Source organism: Canis aureus, chromosome 7, assembly GCF_053574225.1.
Source record: "Canis aureus isolate CA01 chromosome 7, VMU_Caureus_v.1.0, whole genome shotgun sequence".
Classification (NCBI taxonomy): Eukaryota; Metazoa; Chordata; class Mammalia; order Carnivora; family Canidae; genus Canis; species Canis aureus.
In genome coordinates this window covers 58,656,467-58,683,943 of record NC_135617.1, presented here as the reverse complement: position 1 = coordinate 58,683,943, position 27,477 = coordinate 58,656,467, and the positions used below count along the sequence as shown (strand labels likewise).

Here is a 27,477-nt window from a genome sequence, read left to right as displayed (position 1 = left end):
CAGGCCTGTTTGATCCTCTCACCTAGAAATCAGTTAGGATCTGCCAGAGAAACAAAATAATGTAGATGGCCCTGAAACTACTGCCCTACTGCTCTCTTTCCCCCTTATCTGCAGAGAGCAAGGATTTTGTTGTTGTTGCTGCTGCTCCCAGGCGCAATTTGTATTAGTGACTATACTTCAGATTTTTCTGTACTGCACTGGAAGCCTGTACCAGCTTCACCTCCTGCTCCGGAATAACACGGCCCCCTGTTAACGATTATCTTCGCCATTGGGTTTGTCTAAAGCATGCGCAGCGTAAAGCTGATCAGTTTGGTTTCATTAAGTTTTGAAGGACATCCTGAGCCTCCATCATTTTTTTTAAATTTAAGATTTTATATATTTATTGGAGAGAGAGAGAGAGAGAGAGAGAGTGAGTGCATAAGTTGGGGGTGGAACAGAGGGAGAAACAGACTCCTTCCTGAGTAGGGAGTGCAATGCAGGGCTTGATCCCAGGACCCCAGGATCATGAGCTGAGCTGAAGGCAGATGCTCAATTGACTGAGCCACCCAGGGAATCTTCCCGCCCCCCTCCTTCACCCTTCCCCCCCCATCCACCCCGCACTCCACCACCAAGCCTCCATTGTATCTCCAGGTTGCTTCTTCCTTCCTCTTCCACAGTCCATGCCGAAGATGGGAAGCACAACCTGTGATCTCAGATGGAGGCCTGACCCTCACAGTCTGGGCCAGCCTTGCCTCATGAATGGATTTCTCCAACTTCCACAGGGAGCTAGTTGCCAGTGTTTGTCATTGCTACAGACCCAGAAGGGAGAGAAACGGGGTGCCAGCAGGAAGAAGCGGGAGCTGGGGCCGACTGCTGCTGACCTCGCCACCTGAGCACTCCTAGCAGCAGGCCTGTTTCAGCAGGGCCTATGCAAGGCCACATGGCTTTAAGTGAGGGAAGGCCTACTGAAAATAGGCCCTCCAACCCCCATCCTTTTGTAGAATTTTACTTTTATTTTATTTATTTATTTAGAATTTTCCTTTTAAAACTAATGCAGCAGCTTTTGGTCTCAGGTACTGACCGGATGGAATTATTATTATTATTATTTTTTACATCCAGCTTCTGAGGTCCTCAGAAAGGACATTTGTAGCCATGCATTATTTATGTGGTCTTTGATTAATAAACAGGAACCCACCTTTCTGGACTGACAGAGAAACGATTTTTTTCTGTTTGCTGCTCCCGTGTGGAGGGTCCATGAATGGGGGCTTTGAGAACTTGCCCTTTCGTGGCCAGATATCAAAGTGCTGCTCACACACACACGGATCGACCGCACAGAGGTGCGGTCCTGGGCCACCGCCCGTGTGGCCGCCCACTGCGGTTCCCTGCTGGCCGCCTCGTCGGGCCACAGGGCTGGGGCTGTGATGGCCCAGTTTTCCTCCCTGGGATGAAGGCCGACCCACCAGGAAGAAGGGGGAGACCACCAGCATCCATTCTCCACCGAGTCCTAAAATAACTATATTTATAATTACTTGTATGTGTTCCTTTTTGTGGCCTTCCTCCTCTGGTCATATCCCTGCTTGGGAAGAGAAAGTTCATTTTTGAAGGTTTCCTGGCCTGATGTTCTTTGCTTTCTCTTCTCCTTTCCACTTTCTCCCCCCTTCTCTCTTCTCCCTTTCTTTCTTTTCCTTTTCTATAGCCTCCTTCCCTGTTGTCCTTGGAGAGTGTGCCTTGATTCTCCTATGTTACAAGTGGGGGCTCTCCTGGAGTCTTTTCTGTGCCACCTCAAACTCTGAGCTCTGATGATTTTGTGGGGCTCCAGAGTAGGGAAGCAGGTAGGACCTGGCCAAGCAGCAATGACCATGGTTAGGTCCGTGCAGACGGCGAGGGTGCGCAAAGGGCCAGGGCTTTGTCTATGAATCCTAAAGTCCGAGATTGGGCTGATGGAAGCTTTGAGTTTCAGTCAGAGGTTCAAGGCACCACAGCACAGCAGTGGGAAGCAAGTTGAGCTTCTGTCAATGTCAAGGGCTTTGGTGCTCTGAGGGCTCTTCTGTCTGGGGAAAGTCATCTTCTAATCTTGGGGTTCCATTGACTTATGTTAGGCAAAATGCTAGGATGCAGCTTTGGGGTGTCTGTAACTAGAAACACAGACCAGGCAGTTGGCCTGGGGGTGTGGGGAGGAGGCAGAAATGAACCCACTCTGTTCTCTCCTCCTTCTCCCCTCTGGTCCTGTCCTCTCACTCCATATGGATCTGTGAGGAAGATGGAGGTATGGTCACCTTGGGTTAAATCTTGGCAGGGTCCGAGTCATCCTTACTCTGCTGCCATCTTGGAGAGCTTTCAGGAAAGATCTTGCAGAGGTGAGGAGACATTCAGGCATCGTTAGAGCAGGGTAAGTGGTCAGGGGAGGGGATTGGAGGCTCTCTTCTCTCTTATACAGCTGGTCCCAGGTAAGGTAGCTCAGGGGACTCTCATCGTATAATTCTTTAATTGGAATCTAATGAGGTAGGATTTTTGGGTCTCCTGTGCCCTCATGTATTGGCAGAGAAGGAGTCTGGATTTGATCCTAGTGGAGAAGAGAGTAGCAGGAATGGAAAGCTGTGAAAAAAATAGAGAGACTAACCCTTAGTTCTCTCAATGCCTCCTCTCCACTGTGAGTCTCAGAAGGCCCTGTGAGATGAGCCAGGAAGGAACCATGATGCTCATGTTACAGATGACCATGCTGCTTTCATCCCTGCTCCACCCTGTACTCCTGCACAAGGAGAGGAAGAAGAAGAAACATGAGTTGGTGAAGATGCTTGCTGTGATTCTTAGAAACCCTGACAGTTGTCCAGAGGGTGTCATCTGCCTGATTCTGCCATAATCCCCAGCCCTTTTTGTAGGGATAATGTCAGGGGGAAATGAGGAAATGATGGGAGTAAACTGTTGACAGAGATGCTGCTGTGAACAGCAGGAAGTGTAAAGTGCACTCTGGTTTTTCATTGTTTCTATGCTGATGGCACTCTGTGGGAACCTGCCCGGCTTCTCCAGACACCCTGGTCCTGTCCTTGGCTTGGCCCTGACAGGAGCCCCTACCCACCCAGTCCCCTCACTCTGTCAGACTGAGATCACCAACAGCTCCAGGAAGCTAGAAGACCATTCCTCTCTTCCACCAGATCTAAGAAAATAAAATTGGGCCCCTTGATGTACGTCCAGGCCATAGGGAAGTTCATAGGTTTCCAGAACAAGGGCCCAAGTGCCAGATCTTTGTCATCTGGACCACCAAAGGAAGCCCCTGGGGGGCCAGGAGGTGAGATCTGATTAATGAGGGGTTCAAAGGAAGTTAGGCCAGGTCCCAGCAGGCGGGCAGCAGGAGAGTAAGAGTTGTAATTAAGAGTTATCCCAGCCAGTGCTTGATCTATACTTTTCTAGGCTTTGCAAAGCTTTTGTTGCTCTGATGCTGGTATTGCTGGTAGAGAAGAACTGAGGGCCATGGCTTTTTCTGAGGGCCTTATTGTGGAAAGAACAACTTTGGATATCTGCTTATTATCCAGGCTGAAATACACCCCAGAACAAAAATTTGAGCAAGTCCCTCATTTACCAAAGGGTTTCATCCATCTGGGACAGCCCAAGGTTCTGGAAGATGAGGCCAATTCTGTTCTCTGGCTTGAAGCAAGGCAGGGGTATTTGTCTTAGTGTCAGAGTTTCCTTGAACCTGTGCTGGGCACTGTATATAATTGAAGAGAGGAGCCAATGTCTGCTGCAGTGTTGACCAATTCCTCAGAATTTTCTTCCATAAAGGGGGCTTTGAGTTGGAGTAAATTTGGAAAATTCTGAATTTTACATCCCTCTCATGGATGATGACCATGCCTGTTATCATGGTAAGTCCTGAGAAGTCCTACAGTGAGGAAACCATTTAACCTTGTTCCACTCAAAATGGGTTGGCATTACTTGGAAATTCATGGAACTGAATTTTCAAGGAGCTCCATTTAACAGCCCATGGGACGTGTCAAGTAAAACACAGTAGAATAAAGTAATATATAGGTAAGGATGACACAGTAAGTTTCTTCCCAGTGTGCAAAGGATTGAGATAGGAGATTTTGGATTGTACACACAGACACACAGAGGAGTTAACATGCAATGTTTTTTCTGACTTTGTTTTCATGTCTGCAGAGATGAGTAATACACCTTTGGGAGTTGCTGTGTAGCCGTGTGAGACATCTCCGTGTAAGACATTGTCTTGTTGAGGAGGCATAACACACACACACACACACACACACACACATGCACACACACTCAAGGTAACTACCTATCCTGAGGGGAGAGTAGGTTCTGAGAGGGGAGAGGCTAGGGTAGACTGAGGTGGAAATGGCGCCTGGTGGAAGAGGAAGGAGTGAATGTTGGTGGGGCTGCGGAAGAGCCAGGGAAGGAGGGCCAGGAGGAAGGTGCCTGGTTCTGACCTGTCCCAAGCTGAGGCCTGCTTTTGCTCTCCCTCATGCGACGCTTCCAGTCTAAAGGGGAGCAGAGAACTTGGGTCCTGACAGATTTGGTGGGGAGGGCCCTGTGGAAGGAGGCAGGGGCCATGTGGGGGCCTACTTAGAGCCAGGCAGGGGAAGGTCAGGCGTGGCTTTCTCTGGAGGTACTTGCTTTGATGCTTCGCTCCCTGCAGCAAGGCTGGGGAGGTGCCTCAAATTTGAGGAGCAGCTCTACCTTGCTCAGTTAGCCACATGCTGAGGGCAGCAGGCAGGGGGCCATGACTCTGGGTGCTTTTTGTCATCATAAACTCCTTTGTGCTCAAAATCCTTGTGGCTTGGGCCTGGCAGGGGGGCAGGAGAGAGCCCGCATTTCTGTGTGCCCAGAGGAGGAGGATGTGACATGTGGGCGCACCCGGCCACCAGGCAGCACCTGTTGAAGGACCCATTTGGAGCTAGGGCAAGGGGCATTCTTGACTCCTGCCTCAGGACCGCCCCTGCAGCTGCCAGGGTGCGGTCCCACATTCCACTTGTGATGCCGATATCCCCAAGCCCTGAGAGGGGAAGAGGCTCCTCGGGCCTCAGGGATCTGCTCCGTCCCTGTGGCTGTGACCCACACCGCCGGGGCAGCACCAATGGGTGGATCCAGTACCTTGCCTTGGCCTCCAGTCTGAGAAGCAGAAGCAAATTTCACAGCCAAGGGCTCAGAGTCAAATTTGTTTTAAGTTATTCAAACGTATGACATCTTAAAAACTGGGGGTAGGGAGCAAAGGCAATGAGAGGCAGAGAGGAGGGACAGAGAACGAACACCAACATGGAAAGGGTCGGTGCACTTCCAACCGACTGGCTCCTACTCTGACACAAGACACTTGGAGGAAAAAGCTTTTGGCTGCATTCAGAAAGTGGGAAAAACCCAACAGAGAAGTAGAAGAAGAGTTTTTTTAGGGTAAGGAAAAGTAGGCCAAGAAATTACTTAAAGGCTTTCTGATGACCTCAGAGGTCACGGTACTTGTTCCCAGTAATGTAAGACGCAGGGGAGAGCAGTGACAGGAAGCATGACAACTCAGCAGAGTTCCACCTGCAATACTATGTGCATTTTCTCCTAGAACCACTTTCATCCGAGAACCCTAAAACAGTTCACAAATTTACAATAATTCAAACTCACAGCATACCCGAGGGAGGGCAGAATGTTGTTTCGCTTATTTATACGTAGGGGGATTCCAGCACAGTGAGCTTGATGATCTGTCCTAGTAAGAAGGGCCTGCCTGGGGCTCAAAGAAATCCCAGCTCCTCAGCTCCCACCAGACCCCTTCCTTCCTGGCAGGCCTGCCCCAGGGCCCCGCATCTCAACAAGCAAATAGCCATTGGCAAATTGTCACCTCTTTTCCTGTTAGTTTAAAAATAGGTGTAGAGATGCCTGGGTGGCTCAGTTGTTGAGGGGCTGCCTTCGGCTCGGGTTGTGATCCTGGGGTCCAGGGATCGAGTCCCGCGTTAGGCTCCCCGCAAGGAAGCCTGCTTCTCCCTGAGCCTATGTCTCTGCCTCTCTCTGTGTGTCTCTCATGAATAAAATAAAATCTTGAAGAGAATAGGTCTACACTCAAAAGTTATAATAAATTTTAACGTAATATATATAGGAAAATACATAATGTATGATAAAAAATTAAGATTGGATTCCCTTTTGGTTCAATGGCCTCATTTTATTCTCTTCTTTTGCCTTTGCAAATCAGTGAAAAGGCAACACTGAGACAGAGGTTTTCTTTTCCAGAAGGAGAAGGAAGCTAAGGAGTTGCCTTTTTAGCTGAGATGCTGTGAGATGATGGGAGAGGAGGAGGGTTGGGGAGGGGATGATGAGGGTGCGTGGGTGGAGGACCTTGTTTGTCTTGGTTGAAAGCACCCCAGAAAATATTCATCTTAGTTTACCTCAGGAAGTCTAAGAGCTCCGCGAGCTTTTGCTTGCCATTGGGATTTTCCTTCCCAGCAAGGGCTTCCTATACCTGAGGATGCTCCCTTCTTCCTCTGGGGCCTGGGCTAGAAGGAGGCAAAAGGGCCAGAGTGGCTGTGACTTTAGGGCAAGAGGTATCTCAGTTTCCTCACTTGGGGTCTTGCCCTTCATTTTCTGCATTTGAAAGCAAGGAATAAAGATACTGAACCTCACGAACCTTTTAGATATTCCATGCTCTATTTATGCACGACTTTCATCTTTGGTTCCAACAGTGGTGTGTTATGCACCCTAACGATGGTGATATCAACACTCCCTTGCTGTTTGCAGTGTCTGGCAGTTGGCAAAATGCTTCCACATATGCTCCCCAAAACCTCGTGTGAGGTCAGGCTCCACAGACATGTTACCAATCTCATTTGAATACTCCCATTTTAATTCTGGGATCTTTTGAAGGATGTCGTTGATCTGAGCACTTGCCCCCAGACTCTTGGGGTCATTATAAACCATCTCAAACAGAGACTGATCATAGCTGGCCTCCACTAACAAGTGATACCCAGTCCTGGTAGTCAGTTCACACGTGAAACTTAATACTCTGCTTTGTTTGATGATTTCAGATTAGTTGTTAACATCAATATAATTGACTGGAAAATTCTACCCACCTGCCTACCTAATCAAGTGTCCTTTGGCCTTCCAGGAAGTGCCGTAGGTTCTCAGATCTTGTCAGGGCATTGGAGATCTGAGCAATTCTCGAATCTCTATTCTTCTTCTCATCCCCACTCCCAGTTTCTAAATCCCCCAAATACCAAGGACTGCAAAAATTATGCAAGAGTGCTTAATTTTGAAAGGAGATGAAACGCATCCATAGAGATCTCTCTGTACTTCCAGGGAATGTTAATAACCTGACTAAACATGGTATAAGTATAATTCTCTTATCTGCTCTGATTGGGAGACAATGGAGGGCGAGTTGAGGATGGTTAGGGACCTTATGGATTTTCATCCTTCATTACTCAGCAGGGAGATGCTTCTCATGGTATTCCAGAAGGGAGGGGGAGCCACTGCAAGTCATACCATGCATCACATTGACTCATGGCCAGATCTTGAGAAAAATTCACAGAAGTCAGGAAATTCCCGGAGAATGCTCTCATTTCACCCTCTGCTGACCCTGCAGTGAGAGCATAGGTAGGAGGGTCAGGCTGGAGGACATTTTTAAAAAAGGAAAAATCAAAGCACTTCTGTTGCTTCTGCGTGCCTGTGGTGGGGCAGAGTCCTTACGGGCCTGGTTGAAAATGCACAATCGGCTTTGAGCCCCGGTGACCTGGGGCAGCCAGCACTGGTCTGTTCCTTCATTCTAGACTATTATTTTTGCAAAACTCCCTCCCTGTCCCACCCGGCTTTGTTTCCCTTCAAGGACCAGAGTCTTTCCCTCTGGGCAAAGCAAGATGCCCATGACCTCCACTTCCAATGGATAGAGCCAAATTTAGAGTTGGGGTTGCTCATTTGAGCTTTGTATATAATTGAGCCTGGCACAAAGGGTTATCATTAGGAGGAATGGCATGAAATGAAAATAAAAAAGGGAAAGCTGGTACCCAAATTAGAAAAGATTTTCTGAGGAGAGACACAGTGGTAAGGCTGGGAGGTCTAATCTCAGAGGCGTCCTTAAGAGAAAGGACTGAGTATTAACAACGCCTGGATGGAGCAGTTAGAGAACCTAATATGGCCATCTCTTAGGGTCCCTTGCTTTTAAGTGTGGCAGAGCGAGGGGATCGTAGTCCTGGTTGGTGAAAGCAGCATCAGGGCCTGCTCCCAGGGCTGCAGAGAGCACTGGGAGAAATAGGCTAATCCAATTAATCAATGTTCACCAATCGCGTCCAGGGCTGGGCATTGTCACCTTGGTCTGTATGACAGTAGATGGTCCTGGGGGCTTCTGAGCCCTTTGTTCTGCCATTGACTTGGGGAACACCTTGGTCTAGAACCTGGCTGCTCATTGCGGGGGGAAATGGGACCATGACCCCTGGTCCCCTCCAGCTGGGCCACCCACCACTTCCTTACTCATGGGTAAAGGGGGCATCCGGAGGCTAGCCAAGGAGCCTTCCTGTCGGAGGTGCTGTCCCCGCTGAGCTGGCGGGTGGGCATGCACGTGTCCCCCTGCCACTCCCCAGAGGTCCTGGGGCCTTGTCGTGTGAAGAGGAGCCAAGGGCCCCGTGTAGGGCACAGCGCGGCTCCGGTCCAGCTGCCCTGGCCACCTGCAGCTCGGGCCTGGCAGCGCAGGGTTCCAGCCCCTCGCCAGACTGTCTCTGCTCCCCGCATTCCTGGTGGCGGCCCAGCTCTGTGTGACCCCGGCTGCTAATCTTCTTGGGTTCGTTCAGACTACCCAGCTGGCTCCGCTCCGGGCTTCCTGGCCTTGTTAAAACCAAAAGGCCGTCTTTTACAACCCGGCCCTCTCCATCAAGTTCATCGAGCAGCCGCGTTTTACAAGCACGATGGCCCCTTTGGTGAGCTCTTCCTGGGGGGGGGGTGGCGGGGGTGCAGCCTGGGCTTCGGCGGAGTCTGGCCTGGGCTATGTTATTTCTTAATGATAGTTAAAAAGAAAAAAATGAAGTTCAAAGGTGAGTGACCCTCCAAGAGGCAAGATTAAATGGGTTGATTTGGGAATCGTTCAACCCTGGAGGCATTGCTAGGGAACATAATCTATTTTGAGTTTTTCTTCCCGAGCCAAAGTTGGTTATGGTGTGGGAATAACCTTTTCATTTTGTCTCTCCCTTTCTCCATGCAGCAACAATATTCGCAGCGAGGAATATACTGGTCGTGCAAACGGCCCTTCAAAAAAGCACATAAAGGTATTATATGCAGTCACATGTGTCTCCCTCCAAATGGGGACGTTCATAGAGACACATAGAGATATCTTTCACACCGTGTATGTCAAAAAACAGCCAATTTAGAATTTGGCAGAGCAGCCCTGCCTGAGGAGTAGAAAAGCTTGGCTTGGGGCTTGACAAACAATCCCATAAAACCCACACTTGCTTTTATTGAATGGTGATGCATGAAAGACCCAGGGTGGCCAACTTGAAGAGGAGCCAACATTCACAGTATTGTCCATAAAGGGTGGCAGCAAAGTTTCTTTTTGCTGAAATTCAATCTATTCCTAGAAAAAAAAATTGCTTCCAATACTGCTTGGCTGGACTTCACTCTTGTGCTTCTTTCTGCTGTAATATCGTTTAAGTTCCTTTAATGTCCAAGATGCAACATCTTTTACATTTGGTCTTCCTGCCTCCAGCCTCACCCCCTCCAGTTCAGCCTCCACAAGGCTGGCTGCCAGAGTAATCTTTTAAAAATGCAAATCAAATCTGTCGCTCTCCTACTTAAAGCCCTTCAGTGGCTCCCCATTGCCTGCTAAAGTTCAAATTCCTTAGCTTAGCAGACAGGCTCCTCAGCCATCTGTCCATGCTGCCTTTTAAAGCCGTGTCACTCAGAGTTTCCCATCCCTGTGCACCCTACCCTCCAGCTATTTCAAACTGTCAGGCCATAATCTGCAAGCCTCGTGCATTTGCACATACTATTCCAGTCCACCTGGAGTGCCCGGGGACATGAGTGGCTCAGTGACAGCTTCTGCTGCACAGGGCAAGGGAGACAGAAGACTGGTGTGGAGGGGAGTGCAGGTAGTACTTCTGACCAGGGTATTCGGAAAGGGCCTCTTGAGAAGGGGCCTGAGCCAAGGCGGAAGGAGATGAGAGAGTGAGTCATGCAGATACCCAAGGAAGGAGCATTCCAGGCAGAGAGAACAGCAAATGCAAAGGGCCTGGGGTGGGAATGCGCCTAGTACCCATTCACACTGGTGATTGAAAAAGGAAATGTCCTCGATGCTGCTGTGATGTTTATGTCCAGGGCTGAAGAAGTGATCCTCATCCTCACGGCCCTCTGAGGGGTGTTTAACCCACATCTGACCTGTAATATTCCCAACGGCAATTTATTTTATCAGTCCTTCCCCATTCTTCCTTTACAAACAGCCCCACAGATGTCATATATGGATTGTCTCTCAAGCATTTGGGTAAAATTGTGAATTAAGGGATCACACCTTCCTCCCTAAACACACCTCGTTTTTATTGTGGCAACGTACATATAACATGCAGTATTTTAACTATTTTTAAGTGTACGGTTCTGGGGCATCAAGTCCCCTCACACTGTCAGTTAGTCATCACCACCATCCAGCTCCAGAACGTCCTCATCCTGCCCAACCAAAATGCTGCCCGGTTAAACACTACCTGTGCCCACTTTCCCCTCTGCCACGGCGGCCACCGTTCTGCTCTCTGTCTACCCCAGGAACGTCACACAAGGGGAATCATAATGATGTTTTGTGGATGGACTTTGCAACTGGCTTATTTCACCTACTGCACGTGATGTCTTTAAGGTTTATCCATTTAGCATGTGTTGAAATTTCCTTCCTTTTTATGGATGAATGATATTCATATATAATATAGACGTATGTATGTACATACAAATACATGCATACACACACACACACACACACACCACGTTTTGTTCATCTGTGTATCATTTATGAACCTTCACAATATTGTCTGTCTGAAGGGTAGCGTGAATGCTGCTGATGTGAACATGGGCATACAGACACCTGCTCTCACTTCTTTTTTTCCCCCTCTTCTTTAAAGGTACTTTTTTGAACAGGAACCCATTTTGGCTGCCTGGGGCTGACCTTCTCCCTTCCCACCTGCTTTGCTTTATTATCTTGATTGATGGCCAACACTCCTCTTTAGCTCAACCCTCCACCGCTAGGAATTTAGAGGCTTGAATAATTCACACAGAAGTAACAGGGTGATGACTTTCCTCATGTCACTCCTCAGGAAGTCACTAATGCTGCTGGAAATAGAGATCAAGGATTTCCCCAGGGCCAGGTGTTCCGATCTTCGGAGGGTGGCCCCCCAGAGGCCAAGGACTATAGGGGACGGGCAGTCTTCTTCCTGGAGGAGAGTCAGTGGCACATCCTGGTCAGGGCTCCTGGGCGTCTCTTTGAAGGGCCTTGTGTGGTGGCTATAGCAGAACCTAGATGAAGACAAGGCCATGGTGTTGGGGGGCCCCGGGCCAGCCCATTTCATTCAGTGGCTATAGACTGTACCTGTTCCTACTTCTTGGGCAGCTGGCCTAAATAGCCCTTGAAGTTGAACAAAAAAAGATGCAAAAGAAATTTATATTTTAAAAAGAGTGCTTTCAAAATAGAGGAGGCCCAGATAGGAGGGAGAATGGAATCAATAAGAATGAGCACTCACATGGGAGTCAACCAAGTACCGGTGAAGATGAGGGTCTTGTCGGCCGTGGGCTTTGTCCAGTCTATCCAAATTCTGTGAACCTCAGTTTCTCTGTTTGCAAGTGGGCAGAGTCTCATTGTTGGGATTAAGTGAGAAAACATATGACTAACCCTATTTGCATGTTAGCATTATAATCACCTGGGATACTTTTAAAAAAAGATTTGTTTATTTATTTGAGAGAGAGGGAGAGCATGTGTGGAGTGGAGGGGCAGAGGGAGAGTGAGAGAGCTCAAGTACTCTTCACTGAGAGCAGAGCCCATCAAGGGGCTTGATCTCATGACCCTGAGATCACTGCCTGAGACGGAACAAAAATCAGTCGCTCTACCAACTGCAACACTCAGGCACCCCTCACCTGGGATGCTTTTAAAACACTGGCTGCCTGGGCACTATCCCCAGAGAGCCCCAATGTAGTTGGGGGCATCTGTAGTGTTTACAAAGCTCCCCAGGTCACCTTAATATGCAGTCAAGGTGGCAAATCACTGGCCTAGCGTGTAGGAGATTCTCTGTGAATGTGGTGTCTCCTCAGTTCTCTGCTCTCCCTTCATGCTTGCAAACACCCCATAAAACATGTGCCCTCCTTCACATGGCATGGCCTTGGGATCAGCCGCTGTGATTTGTTTCCCGGCCTTACGACAGCGTGCTGGTCACTGAGCATACGAGAGCCTTAGTTTCCTCAAATAGTAAAATAGACCTTGACCCCACAGGCTTGATGGGAATAGAGTCCGCCTCAGTTTTCCACAACCATCACAAGAGATAACTTAGCACGTAGCCTGATGATAGAAAGCACTCTGGAGACGCCGGCTCTTCCAGTGAATGTGGTGAGAAGTAGCGTGTCCTCTGTGCTGCAGCCAGCCCTCCTCACCGCCCCCAGAGCCACCGAGGCTTCTCTCGCCTGCCTGCCTGCCCGGGCTGTCCAGTTCCAGCTCTCCTGCTGAGCCACGTTCCTGGGAGATGCCTGGTGAGAACTTGGGATCAGACTGAGTCAGAGGTATTTGCAGACTTGACTCACCAGGTCTTAAAACCAGAAGACTGCCCTGTGGGTCTCATGACGTTCCTGGAAAATAAAAGAAGTGAATATTATTGGGTTGAGTTCATCAGACACTCACCCTCCCTTTTGTGTGTCGGGTGTTCTGAGAGGAGCAAGCAGCAAGCCTGCCAAGTCTGAACCATCAAAGGAAAGGCCCGGCTGCAATGCAGAGGGATCTTTCTTCTGCAGACAGGTTTCATCCTCTTCCCACAGACTTCTGTTTCTCTGGCTCCCTGCGGCTACCCCCCATTTCTCCTCCCTCTGGGCTCCTGGGAAAATGTTCCCAAGGGCTGCCTCTGGTGAGGTGTGTCAGAACTGAGCTATGCTGGAGGGCTGGGTGTGGGCTGGGAAGGGCCATCTGGACTCCAGAGAACAAGAGAGGGGAAGTTCTTCTGGAGGGAGAATTTCTGGAAACTGACACTGAAACAACAGCCAGGTAGGGCACCCATTTCTCTGATGCCTCCCTTATCCCTGAAGATAGTAAACCCTGACATTTCCACATTCCAGCTGACTCTAGAGCTGCTGCTTTAGCAAAAGCCACTGGCATTTTGTAATTTCTCACCCGCAGCTGCAAAATCCTAACTGGTCTTCCGCTCCTGCTGTGTGAACTCCCTGCCCAACAAAGCCAGGTAAACTTTTCAAAGTACAAAACTATCACACACACACACACACACACACACACACACCCTTATGCTTAAAACTTTCCCAAAGCTTTCCGTTGCTCTTAGGATAATGGCAAACTCCTAAACAAGTTTAACAAGACCATGTGTATCAGGATTTGGCATGGTTGTGAATGATAGAAAACCCAGTTTAAAGGAGTTTGAAAAAAAAATGAAAAAAAAATAAAAATAAAGGAGTTTGAACAGATAATATTTTCTTTTCTCATACAAAATGTCTGTGGTAGAACCAGCTAGGATTGGCATGGCAATTCTCCAAAGTTATCAAGGACCCAGTGCTCTTGCTCCATCATCTATAGCAGACGGTTTCCACCTCGTGGTCCAATAGGGCTGCTTGAGCACCAGCCATTGCAACCAAATCCCAGGCAGAGGAAGGAAGAATTGCACAGAGCACTTCTACTGGCATCTTTCTGCCCAGCATTTAGTTACTAACTGCAGTTGATTGGAAGAGAGGCTGGAAAATGTAATCTTTATTGTGGTCAGGGACCGAAAAAGGAGAAAGAGAAAAATGGATGTTGGGCAACACTGGCAGTATATATCGTACACTACATCTCCTGACCCCTACTTTCTTCTTGAGCATCATCTCACCTCCTGCTTCATTCCCCTACCTATCTGCATTCCTGTCACACAGGTTTTGTCTAGGAGTCCCACATATTTGCAGAACTTCCTCCTGCCACACTCTCTTGCTCAGACTTCTAACCTTTCTCCTCTTCTAATTTGACTACTCATCCTCTAGAACTCCGGTCAAGGAGCATTTCCTCAGGGAATCTTCCTCGATTATGTCAATCCTCCTATTTAGATGCTTATAGCATGTTGATGGTATCATTGTTGCAATTACACATTTATGTATGTAATCATTTTATTATTTTCTGCCCCCACAATGAGGTCAGGGTTTAGGTCTGGCTTTGCACAGCATAGAGCATTCTGCTGGACATACTGTAGGTACTCAATAAATATTTGCTGAATGAATTAATGAATAAATTTAGCTATTATCTCATACAAAATTAAAGAGGCTAAGACTCAGCAAAAGATTTTCCTAGGCAAGCGGTGGTGGTGGGTGGCCAGGAGGCCTGGGAGGATGCAGTAGAGCCAGGAGAGAGTCCTAAATGATTCAGATTGAGTAGCCTTTCGGGTGTGGCAGAGAGAAGACTGACCTGGCTCTCAGGGGACCGGTGTTCTGGTCTGATTCAGGCACCAATGGCTGCACGGCACCTGGAGACAGTGACAAGTGGTCAGATGCTGGATATACTTTGAAGGCAGATTGGCTGTGGGGGGTGATGGAAAGAGGTAAGTCAAGGGTTAGCCCTGGGTGTTTGGCTGAGCAAAAACGATTTTCATAGGCAGATGGTAGTGGGTAGCCAGGAGGTCTGAGGGGATGCAGGAGAGCAGGGGAGAGTCTGAAATGACGGAGGACTTCCCCTAAGAAGGGGAAGCCAGTGAGAGGAGCAGGGTTTGGGGAGATGAAATGAAGGGTTTATTTGCAAATGAATGGCAGGTTCCCACAGGCAGCTCCACACTTCATCTCTCTCGCTGGAGGCTCGGCATCCCCAGAGCAAGGGTAGCTCCAGGCTGGTGGATATAAGTGGTGATGACTGGGAATGCCAATTGGGTGTAAAACAGATTCAAAAAAGGGTCAGGGGGCACCTGGGTAGCTTGGCTGGTCAAGGGTCTGCCTTTGGCTCAGGCCATGATTCTGTGTACTGGGATGGAGTCCCAAATCAGGCTCCCTGCTCATCAGGGAGTCTACTTCTCCCTCTCCCTCTGTCACCCCCCCCCACCCCCACGCTCTCTCTCTCACTCTGCACTCTCTCTCTCTCAAATAAATAAAATCTTAAAAAAAAAAAAAAAGGGTCAGCCTTTCAAAGTGGATAGTTGCCAGCCAAGAAGTGATTCAGTCTGACCCAGCAATAAGATTGAAAAGAAAGTGGTCAGAAGACCTTGACCCCGCAGGCTTGATAGGAAGCAGTCACTTTCTTCTAAAGGCCAGTGACCAGTGAGAGGAAAGGCATATCCTTCCCTGCATGGTCACTGCAGACACCTTTGAAAATGCAGAAAACGATAATCCTATCACATGTCCAACATCTTCATGTACTTCCTCCCAATCTTTGTTTTACACATTTTTCTATCAGCAGTTGAACTCATCCACAAAACACAGTTTGGCAATTTCCTTTCTCACTGAACAGTAGAGCATGTGTTTCTAAATTGCTTCCTGGGGAGATTATACCGACCTACTCTAGTGCAAACAATGTATTAGTATGCCTCTCTCCTGGCAATCTTTGCAAATTTTACAAGTGAAAAATAGCAATTTATTATTCCTAATTCCTAATTATTTCAGTTCATAATTCCATTATTTGAATTTGTGATTCTTTCACGTCTAGAGAGAATGAGCACGTCTCAAATGCTTATTAGTTCCATACCTATTTTTGAAATATATTTCAATATATATATTTTCCATACATGTATTTTTCAATATATTTTAATTCAGAATTCATTAATCTGCAATTCTTTCATTTCTAGAGAGAATGGAAACTTTTCAAATGCTTATTAGTTATATAAATTTTTTCAAAACTGACTTTTACAAAGTTATTTCTAAGATGGCAAATAGGATCAAAACCAGAATCACCAAAATTTAGTTAAAACTCACCTTTCCCACCTCTAGGAGCAGCATCTGCCCCAAGCAGTTGTATGTATGAGGAAGATGGGGGTGGCAATGGGGAGAGGAAGAAGAGCCATGACGGAAAGGTTGGACTCAGTGGTTGGTGACCCTGGTTCCCAAGTCAGCCTCCAGCACACCTTTAGAAGGGTGAGGCTCCAAGTTTTCCGAGCAAACCAGTGCTAACTAAATAGATGGCAATGTTTGCTGTGCAGCTTTTTGGGGTTGCTGCCACAATCTGATCCACCAGATGGGTTTTAGCATTCACTGGCAGGCAAACTGGGAGCCAGTGGCCCAGGTAGGGACCGTATCTGGTTTGGCTGTGTCTCCAGAGCCCAGTAGGGCACCTGGCATGTGCTCCACCCTCGGTGCGCATTTGTTCTGTGACTGAATGATGGGAAGACTGAAGAGTTGCTAGGAGAGTGGAGACCGTGGCCCTCTGTGTTTTCCGTTCTGTTCTCTGGTGTGTCACTAAACATCAAGTCCTTTACTCACACAGGTCTCCGTCTCTATTCCTTCTGAAGTCAATCCAAACAATAGCAAACATTCCTTCTAACTCTGAAATTCTTTGAAAATAACCTAAGCTCTTTTTGCTTTTCTTTTTGAAAAGTGTCCTCTTCTATGAAACAAAAGAAAAATATTGACCTCCTACGAGGTTGCCAGATAAAATATGGGACATTCAGTTACACCGGAATACCATATAAACAAGGGATACTTTTTAAATTTATTTAAATTAAAAAAAAATTTTTATTGGAGTTCAATTTGCCAACATATAGCATAACACCCAGTGCTCATCCTGCCAAGTGCTCCCCTCAGTGCCCATCACCCAGTCACCCTCACCCCCCTCCCACTTCCCCTTCCACTACCCCTTGTTCATTTCCCAGAGTTAGGAGTCTCTCATGTTTTGTCACCCTCACTGATATTTTCACTCATTTTCTCTCCTTTCCCCTTTATTCCCTTTCACTATTTTTATATTCCCCAAATGAATGAGACCATATAGTGTTTGTCCTTCTCCGATTGACTTATTTCACTCAGCATAATACCCTCCAGGTCCCTCCACGTCAAAGCAAATGGTGAGTATTTGTCGTTTCTAATGGCTGAGGAATATTCCATTGTATACATAGACCACAGCTTCTTTATCCACTCATCTTTCGATGGACACCGAGGCTCCTTCCGCAGTTTGGCTATTGCGGACATTGCTGCTGTAAACATCGGGGTGCAGGGGTCCCGGCGTTTCATTGCATCTGTATCTTTGGGGTAAATCCCAACAGTGCAATTGCTGGATCTAGGGCAGATCTATTTTTAACTCTTTGAGGAACCTCCACACAGTTTTCCAGAGTGGCTGCACCAGTTCACATTCCCACCAACAGTGTAAGAGGGTTCCCCTTTCTCCGCATCCTCTCCAACATTTGTGGTTTCCTGCCTTGTTAATTTTCCCCATTCTCACTGGTGTGAGGTGGTATCTCATTGTGGTTTTGATTTGTATTTCCCTGATGGCCAGTGATGCGGAGCATTTTCTCATGTGCGTGTTGGCCATGTCTGTGTCTTCCTCTGTGAGATTTCTGTTCATGTCTTTTGCCCATTTCATGATTGGATTGTTTGTTTCTTTGCTGTTGAGTTTAATAAGTTCTTTATAGATCTTGGAAACTAGCCCTTTATCTGATAGGTCATTTGCAAATATCTTCTCCCATTCTGTAGGTTGTCTTTGAGTTTTGTTGACTGTATCCTTTGCTGTGCAGAAGCTTCTTATCTTGATGAAGTCCCAATAATTCATTTTTGCTTTTGTTTCTCTTGCCTTCATGGATGTATCTTGCAAGAAGTTGCTGTGGCCAAGTTCAAAAAGGGTGTTGCCTGTGTTCTCCTCTAGGATTTTGGTGGAATCTTGTCTCACATTTAGATTTTCCATACATTTTGAGTTTATCTTTGTGTATGGTGTAAGAGAATGGTCCAGTTTCATTCTTCTGCATGTGGATGTCCAATTTTCCCAGCACCATTTATTGAAGAGACTGTCTTTTTTCCAGTGGATAATCTTTCCTCCTTTGTCGAATATTAGTTGACCATAGAGTTGGGGATCCTCTTCTGGATTCTCTATTCTGTTCCATTGATCTATGTGTCTGTTTTTGTGCCAGTACCACCCTGTCTTGATGACCACAGCTTTGTAGTACAACCTGAAATCTGGCATTGTGATGCCCCCAGCTATGGTTTTCTTTTTTAATATTCCCCTGGCTATTCGGGGTCTTTTCTGATCCCACACAAATCTTAAGATGATTTGTTCCAACTCTCTGAAGAAAGTCCATGGTATTTTGATAAGGATTGCATTAAATGTGTAAATTGCCCTGGGTAGCATTGACATTTTCACAATATTAATTCTTCCAATCCATGAGCATGGAATATTTTTCCATGATACCTTTTTTTTAGTATGTCTCAAATAATGCATGACTCTGTAAAAATTGAAGCACTGAATGATTAAACAACATTCAGCTGGATCAGTTTATTGCATCTGGGCTTGTGTTTCTGGACTGATGATGATTATGTGGCGTTCATTCAACAAGTACCCATTGAGTATCTATTAGATGCCAGACATTATTTAGGCCCTGGTGACACAGCAGAGAATGAAATAAAGCAGTGTCTCTGTTTTCATAGGACTTATATCCTCATAGACCAAAATAATAATAATAATAATAAAACACCATAAAATATCAGGTGCTCATAGAGCTCAGAAGACTAATAAAGCAGGATAAGGGTCTGAGACCATGTGAAGGGGTGAAGGAGAGAATTAGGCAGTCTGCTGAACTTGACCTTCTGTACTCAACAGCCCCTAACCTCCACCAAGAGCTGTGTTTATAACAATAGGACCCTGATATTATTTCATAGCAATCAATGAAGCTGTATAAAAATGATGTCATCGATTCAAAGGCACGTGTCCACATCAGGGATAAAATGATCAGTTGCAGGGATGGGAGAGACCTATAAATCATTTAGTGCAGATCTTAGCTGAGCTGGAGCTGCAACCAAGTTTCCTGACAGCTGGGAGAAAGTTTAGGAAGGTAGTATACTTGTTAAAAAGATGCTTCTGTTTTCAATTCCATTTGCCAGTCAGGGTGGATTGAGTCCTGACAACTCGATGTGTTTCTGAACTTTTAGCTGAAATGACAGTGAACAGGTTTTCCTCTTTAAGAAGTCTTTATACCTTCCAAAGCCGGCACTCTTAGGTTCAAGGCCGGGCTGGGGACCATCACACTAACTGCTTGCTGGAAAGGACACTTCTCTTATTCTTTTGCCAGCAGAGAGATGGCTGGAATCAGCATCATTACCATTACCATCTTTATGATCCTATCTAGGCTTCCAGGTTGTTCCTCTACCCCAGCTACTCGAGTGTCTATGGTTACATGAATCTTATGTTTTATTGCGAAGCTGGAGATTTGGTCTCCACCTTTGCTAGGCGAGCTGTGGTTCTCAGGCCAGTGGCATCCACATCACCTGGGAGCTGGCTAGAAATGCAGAGTCTCAGACCCCATCCCTGACCTGCTGAGTCACAGTCTGTCCTTTTACGATGTCCCAGGCAATGGCACACACATTAAGGTTTAAGAAACACCGTGTTGGAACATTTTGTGTGCTTGCATCCCTTGCATTTTACACCTTAGGCTTGTAAATGATTTCATATAAAGGCCTCTTGTCTGCTATGAGATTGGATATATAGGGCTCATTAACTCTTCCTCAAGGAAAACCAGATCAGTTTGTAGAGTTCTTTTTATCATATTCAACTCATGGGAGTTATGCACTTAGACATATCTCATAGATGCTTGGTTTCCAAAGGAAGAATCTCACAGAAACCCGAGGAAATGAAGTTTTGGTGGAGGAGAGGCAGTTCTGTGGAAACCAGCAGCAGAAAGTGCCCAGGAAACCTCTACCAGAGAAGTTTTTAGGCTTCTCTGCAAATTCTGTTCCTTCCAAGGAACAAGTGCCTCTAGCCCCATCAGATGGAATTCCCAACCACACAAAGTGGACACCCAAACATTGGGGGCCTGTAGGGCCCGGTGTGAACTCTGCTGGATGCCAGAGTCAGGATGCATGAGAGAACAAGCTCTCACCAGGGGATCAGGGCTTCTCTGAGTCCCAGGCAGGGCCAGGTGAAGGGACAGCTCACCTGTGACGAGTGGTAAGAGTGCGCACGTGTTCACACTTGACGAGGGATAGGTTTACTCACAGGCTCTTTCATCAGAGATAACCCCAAGATAACCCGCTGAGGTAATCGAGCAACTTCTGCCTCTGAATGGCTTGGAACCCTCGAAGGGCAGGGCTTAAAGGTGGGCCCTCAAACAGCCAATGCAGAAAGCCAAGACAGACACCCTGCAGCTGGAACTGGGAGCGAGGCCTCAGAGACTTGGTTCCAGTAAGGCTCAGAACTGCTCCCAGGGTGAGCACCGACCATCTACCGAAGGGCAGCAAAACAGGGTGGCTGAGACGGCTGAGTTAAGGTCTTTTGCATTGACTGGATCCTTTGCTGTGAACTGGGTAAACCTCCTTAGCATACCCAGTCACAGAGCTGCCGCCCACTTTCTACCTCAAGGGATTAGGAGCAAACTAACAAAGGTAGGTTGACCAAGTGCTTCCAGGGCTTTGAGTGCAGCCCACTGCGACCTCAGAGCAATGCTTGCAGTTGAAGAGTTTTGAAAGCTGATCAGCTTTGGAAGAAGGGTCCTGGGGTAGGGTGGGGTTGGCGGTGGGGGTGGGTCAGTGGGCCCAACCTTCTTCTACAGATGAGGACATGAAACCAAGTCCCCGAAGCAGAGGGGGTGTTTGGGACTGGCCCAAAGTTCCACGGCATTTTCTGGCAGAGTGACAGTCCATGCTAAGGTCACCTGGCTCCTGGCCCCGAACTCTTTCAACTGCCTCCTGAGAGCCTGGCTTTGGGGCTGGGACAGTCCGTGAAGGAGGCCATCTGTTTAACACACTTCTGCTCCTGACAACAGTGGGGAGGGGCCCTCCTTTGCATCTTCCCCCAGTGCCCTGGGCCAGAACGTCTCCAGAGGCTGCCCCTCTGCCCGCAGTCCTCAGTGTCTCCAGGGAGGGCCCGACCCTCGACCCTCGACCCTCGGCTGCCTTGCTGGACTCCATGGTGCTCCCGCCTCAGAGTTCCTGGGCCCAGTCCCCACACCCCTGCCGCTGTGCTCTTCGCGGCCAGAGGGCGAGTCTGGGGGTAGCAGGGTGCCCCGTTCTCCAGAAGTCCCCACAGTGCCTGGGCACGGGGCTGGGCCTGCGCACCCGCCGAGTGACCCCTCCTCTCTTCCCCCGCAGATTCCGAGCCCAGCACCCTGGACTCCCAGTCCTCCGCCACCCTGTTCCTGTCCTCCGAGGAGCCGGGCCCGTCCACCGCCGCGCTGCCGTCCCCGTCCTCGTCCTGCGAGCCCCAGGCCTTCTCCCCGGGCGCCTCGGGGCTGCCGGCGCTGCTGCCACCGCCCCCCGCGCCCGCCGCGCCCCCCGCGGCCCCCGGCCCCGGCCCCGGCCCCGGCCCCGGCCCCGGGCGCGCAGGCCCCTACTCCGCAGCCGGCTCGTCCCCGGAGGCCGCCCCGCGCCTCGCCGACTGGCTGCCCTGCGGCCCCGCCACCACCCCTCCCTGCGGCGGCGGCGGCGGCGGGGACGAGCGGCGGGAGCGGCCGGCGGCGCCCGGCCCGGGGCCCGAGGGGGGCCGCACCCTGCGCCCCGGCGCGGCGGGCAGGGAGGAGGGCGCCGAGGCCCCGGGAGCATCCCCGCCGCCGGCCGCGCGCGCCAGCCTGGAAGCCAGCGTCGGGGACATCCTGCTGGAGCTGCGGACCATGAACGGCCACCTGGGCGTCATAGCGAGGGCGCTCACCCGGCTGGCCTCGACCCTGGGGCCTCCGCCGCAGCCCCTGCCGGAGGCCCGCGATGCCGACTGAGCAACCGCGCTGTCGCCGCCCCCGCACGGCCCGGCCCCGGGCACCCCCTGCCCCCAGCAGCCTCCGCTCCGCCTGCATCTCCGTGTGAAATGATGCTGCAGGTCCCACTCTCGGGGGGCCGGGCCCTTCCGGGGCCATCACCGCTGCCCACGCCCCAGCGCTGTCCTGGACCCTCAGAGGGCCTTCTCTGTTCTGGAAAGGCCTTGCCCCGCTGGCAAGGAAAGTTCCCCCCGACGGTGGTGAGCACCTGGGGCAAGATGCTCAGAGAACCCTCCTTTCACACCCCACATGTGTGACTCCTGACTGGGGTGGAGGAGGGAAGGCGAGCCAGCTCCGGCTCAACCCTCTGACTTGTCCGTGGTGTATCGGATCCCTGGTGATGTTTACATATTTCTTTCTAAAAAATATTTTTGGATAGTTAAATTTATTTTTTTCTCATTATAATATGACCACATTGCAAGAAGTTTGGAAAATAGAGAAGTGAAAAAAACCTGATGTATTTGGAGAAGGGGGTATTTAAGTCTTTCTTACGAATAAGAAAGAATTTGCGTAATAAACAAAACTCTTATGTGTGCTTTCTGGATGTTGGCCTCGCTCAGCTCCACTTCTTCCTTTGCCTGGGCCCCTGTTCCTGGTTACTTGTCGTGACCCTACCCTGCAGTCCTTTGGATCTTATTTCAACTTTTCTCATGCTTGTGAAGTTCTCGTGATTCTTTTGTAAAATTCCCAGATCTCCCTAAATTTGGTAAATGCACCCCTTTCCTCTGGATTGGAGCAGAAACTGAGTCACAGAGTGACTGGACAATATGAAGGAAGCCAGCATCCCTGGCCCAATAACATCACCCTCTCCAGTTGTGACCACCAAAAATATCTCCAGACTTTGCCAGTGTCCCCTGATTGGGACCTAGATGGAATTTCAGAAATCTGGAATAATCTATGCCCTCCAGGAGCTGACTTCCCCAGGAGGCAGGGCTCTTCTCACTTTCCTATTTGAATTAGAATTCGTTCGTCAGAAGTAGATATACTACTCCTTTCCTGGAAACAAACCAAAGGTCAGAAACCACACTGCGTAGAGTAAAAGCCCATCCTTGAGTATTTGCAGGGCACACAGGTGATGGACTGAGGCCCGTACCTGCCTGGGCTCTGTAGTTCTTGGCATACCCAGTGCGTCTCTGACTTGGGCATGTTGGATCCGTCTGGAGAGCCTATTAAGATGCTGATTCTGCTTTAGTGGTTCTGGGGTGGGGCCTGAGACTCTATGTTTCTAATCAGATGGGGGTGGGGGGGATGTTGATGCTACTGGCCCAGGATACATTTTGAGTAGCAAGTGAGTAGCAGGAGCTTTTCCACTTCGGGATTCCTGCCGGTTTGGGTTGTTTGTCTTTGTACCCTGCAGTGGCCTAGATGCCCCAAGCTCTTACCAAAACTTTTCACTGCAGCTCTGGGGACTTTTTATTTTAAAAGCCAGGGTGTATTAGGTTTAGCCACCCACTTCTAAAGAAGCTTCACCGGAGTTCAAACCAATTCAACATTTATTGGGTGTCTATGATGTTGGTGCCTGGGGGACTCAGAGATGAATAGAGCGAGGGCCCTTCCCTCCAGGGGCTCCCAGCCTAGTGTCCCACACGGAGAGGGATCAGCGGTCACCCCCACCCCCACCCTTGTAAACAACTTGAAGTGGGGTGGAGAGAAACAGCAGAGAGTGATGAAAATGGCAGTCACTGAGGCCAGGCTTCTGGCTTTGACTTTGGGAGGGATATTTAAACACTTTTGCCTCAGTCTCTTAATCTGTGTCAGATGGGGATGATGGCATCTGCTCCGTCATGGCCCAACAGAAGCAGACTTGGATGTTATGGGGGCTTTGCGCTCTAGAAAGTGCTGTCCAGATGGCCTTTGATGGAGAGTGGGTATCGGTACATCCTCTCTCCTGGGTCCTGCGGCAGGAGGCACACCGTAGAAGGGGCATTACACACTCACATCTGAGCTGCCTCTCCGTCGCTGACTAAGCCTTTTTATTTTATTTTTTCAGGAAAGGAATCCATGGCCCAGAGTGACCGTCCTTTGTTCTGCTCTTTAGCTGAAGAAACAGCTAAGCTGTCATTCAACCACAGTGGCCGAAAACATCAGTATTGGGTTCTTATTCATATGCTCATTAAAACAGTCTTTTGTTCTGATTTTAAGGGACTCCCTTGGCATTAGATTAAAAACAACAGCAACAACAATAAAACTAAATCTTTCGAGAACAAAGAGGGGCTGGCATATAAATCCTATATAAAGACACGGGGACTGAATCCTTTGGTCAGAATCTTGGTATGTGTATGTGAGATTGAGGTTAGGGAAGTCAAAAGGGGCTGATGTGACATTCATTCGATCTAGGGAGGGTGGAAGAAAGTCTGAGCACCTGACCTGGGTGAGTAGGGCCTCAGACACTGGGTCTGGTCTAAAGATTTGGAGATGGGGCTAAAGAGGAATAGGAAGGGCAGGACTTTGCAGAAGGAATGGCCAAGGCAATGGAATGGAGTTCAAACAAAATATTGGTTTGAAAGGGCTGGGCAGAAAAAAAGAAATCGAGATTTGTAGATTCTAGGTTGAAATTTCCCTCTGAGTGACACTAAACTATCCTGATACCTGTTCAGCCCCAGGCGTAGGTGTCATTAGGGTTGGCACAACATAAGACAAGCATACGATGGGTATGCTGAAAGTCAGTGTAAGACCCATGGCAGAGAGAGCAGGCTTAAGACAGGGTCCCACATATCAGCAGTTACAGCAGCTCACCTTTGTCAGGTAGTGAGGGGCCTGTTTTTGAGGGCATTCCAGCAGAGGCCAGATGAGCAGCTGCTGGTGCGGAAGCAAACGGGGGTCTACACTGAGTGGGGCAGTGATTTCAAGACCCTCTCACTCTAACTCTGGGGTAATCCTTGGCCCCTCTTTTTCTCATGCACATACCCAATCCCACGTCAAGTCACGTTGGCTCTCTCTTCTAACGAGTTCTATTATCCAGCCACTTCTCACTGCTACCGCCTGGCCAAAGCCACTGTCTTCTCCCACCTGAATTACTGCAGTCACCTCCTAACTGGCCTCCCCTCTCCCTCCTGTCCTCCCAGAGAAGCCAGAGCGGTCTTTTAAAAACATTTCTAACCAGGTTACTCTCCTACACAGACTCAGTAGCTTCCATCTCACTCAGAGGAAGAGCCAAAGTTTTACATAATTTAGTCTCCTATTATCTGCTCGATCTCATCTTTTATCACTATCCTCCATTCTAGTCCTCCCAGCCTCCTTGCTACTTCTCCCATGCACTGGGCACGTTCTACCTCAGGGCCTTTGCACTGGCTATTTCTTCAATCTGGACCACTCTTCTCAGCTAGGTCACATGACTTCCTCCCTCGTACCTTCAGGTCTTTGCTCAAACCTCCTTTTAAAAGTTGTAACCCTCCCCCTAAACTTAACCCTCGACACCCACTTATTCTCTTTTCTTGTTTTGTTGTTGTGTGGGTTTTTTGTTTTGTTTTCTTTCCAGGGGGGTGTGCCTTACAAAAGAATCACCACCCCACATACTATATGTTTATTTTTTGTCATTAGAATATGAGCTCAGTGAGGGAAGGACCTTTGGTCTGTTTTGTTATCTCAGCATACTGCCTTTTAAAAAATAACAGTGTTTTGTAAAAGGGACACATCAATTGTAACAATTCAGACAATACAGAGGAGATCAAAAAAGAATATGAAACCCACCCCGAAATCCACCCCCAAGAGATAACTACTGTCAGTATTTCAGCAACTACTATTTGAAACATCTGTGTCTCTGCCCAAAATGCATACATATGTGTGTACTTCTACTTAACTGTGATCACCCTATGCCTACTGTTCTGCAGCCTGCTTTGTTTTTTTTTTTTATTGAACTTGATAATGGCTGGAAATTTTTCCACTTAAAAAAAAATAGATGTTATATATTGAAGCAACATTTACTTAACCAGTCCTATGCTTTGGTTTCTAATTTTTCACAATCGTGAGTAGTGCATTCATGCCTGTATGTGGGGCATGCATGTTTTTGCTCTTCTGTGTGTCCTTAAGATAAGTTCCTAGAGGTGTGATTTCTGGGTCAAAGGGCACACATTCCTACTTCTTGTTTTAGGTTGCTGCTGTGGCTTCATTGAGGTTCTAAAAGGGGAAGTGAATGAATGGTGGTAGGAGGGATGCGGGGGCCTTGGGGTGGTTCCATTCAAGAACCTGGAAAAAAGGAGGAAATGAAAACAAGACTGCCTTCTGAAGGTTGAAATCAGAGCATAGTGGGCCAGAGCAGAGATGTGCAAAGCCACCTGGGAGAGACGAATCTCAAATGGTCCCTCAGATGGTGCGTTATGCTGGGTCTTATCAGGAAACAGAAGCCATCTAAGTTTTGCACACAGAGGAGCTCTTATTCAGAAACAAGGGTGTTGCAAGGGCTGGAGGAGCATGGAGGGGAAGCTAAGGTTACCCAAGATGAGTAACTACAAGAAAGCACTACCAGCCCCAGGCTATGGGGTGGCCAAGGGAGTGCAGGACCCGAGTGATTCTAGAGTCCTGGCAGTAGAGCTGAGAAGCCTCAGCCCCTGCCACTACAGCCATGGCCACCATCACCCTAGGGTATCACTAGTGCAGTCATTATTGCCTGAGACCCCCACCGGAGAGCAGTGGGAGGGAAAGAGTTGTTTCTCCCCTCCTCTAACCTTCTGGCTCTCAGCCGGCATCTCCCTTTTCCAGAACCTGGAAGCTGCCACTGGAGAGGCCCTGGGAAGTGCAGTTTCTGGACCCTCCATCCTGATGACACAGGACTAAGCACATTTGACAGCAGATAGGCAAATGACCAGTGCCAACAGGAACTTGAGTCAAAGCAGTGGAATAGCTGAAGAAAGCAGCTGTCCCACAAAGAGTAAGCTCTGTTGGCCATGGCAGCACTGAGGAGCAGACACCCTGAGACCCACATGGTCATTGCCTGTGGTGGCAGAGGAGGGCCTGCTTGACCCTCAGGACCCAGCCCCAGTGCACACAGGCACCTTGGCTCTCTCATCTGATACCACTCAATAGTCTAGGGAGTGCCCACAAGGCATTATCCCGAAGAGATGGCTCTGATCCTGAGTGCGGACAGGCCGGGTTTTAGAGCCTTCTTGGGAAGCTGTTGAGTCTTGGATAATAGTAGGTCACCAATGTGTATTGCCACTCTGGGAGACAGGAAGCCAGCCCTGCGACTTACCCTAGAACATATTCCTTTATCTAAAGGACATAGGCACTAGCATTTATTGGGCTTCTATCGGGCATCTGTGTCATATGCTCTGTCTATGTACAAGATCTTATTTCTCATATCAACCCTGTAAGCAAGGTTGGGAACTAGGTCCTATAACACTCACTTCATTGATCAGGAAATTGAGGTACAAAGAGGTCGTGTCACTTGGCCATGGTCACACAGCTGGTAACTGACAGAGCCTGGATCTTTCTGTCTCCGAGGGCTTTGGCTGTGCCCCCACCTGGGGCTGCCTATCACATT

The 27,477-nt window shown here is 48.6% G+C and overlaps 1 protein-coding gene across 3 annotated transcripts in view; it reads left to right on the top strand.

The window, feature by feature from the left end:
• Nucleotides 1-24,303, top strand: part of RUNX2 (RUNX family transcription factor 2) — a 326,623-nt gene extending 302,320 nt beyond the window's left edge. The window contains exons 8-9 of one of the 3 annotated variants that reach the window (XR_013383457.1): nt 12,389-12,642; nt 21,340-21,441. Coding sequence is in view for 1 of the 3 variants with exons in the window: in XM_077903809.1 (XP_077759935.1) it covers nt 23,989-24,158 (170 nt within the window). In the remaining 2 variants the exon portion in view is untranslated. Of the gene's footprint in view, nt 1-12,388; nt 12,643-21,339; nt 21,467-23,988 lie in introns of those variants that run through there. The other 2 variants (XM_077903809.1, XM_077903812.1) reach the window with 2 other exon arrangements.
• Nucleotides 24,304-27,477: the final 3,174 nt, after the last annotated feature.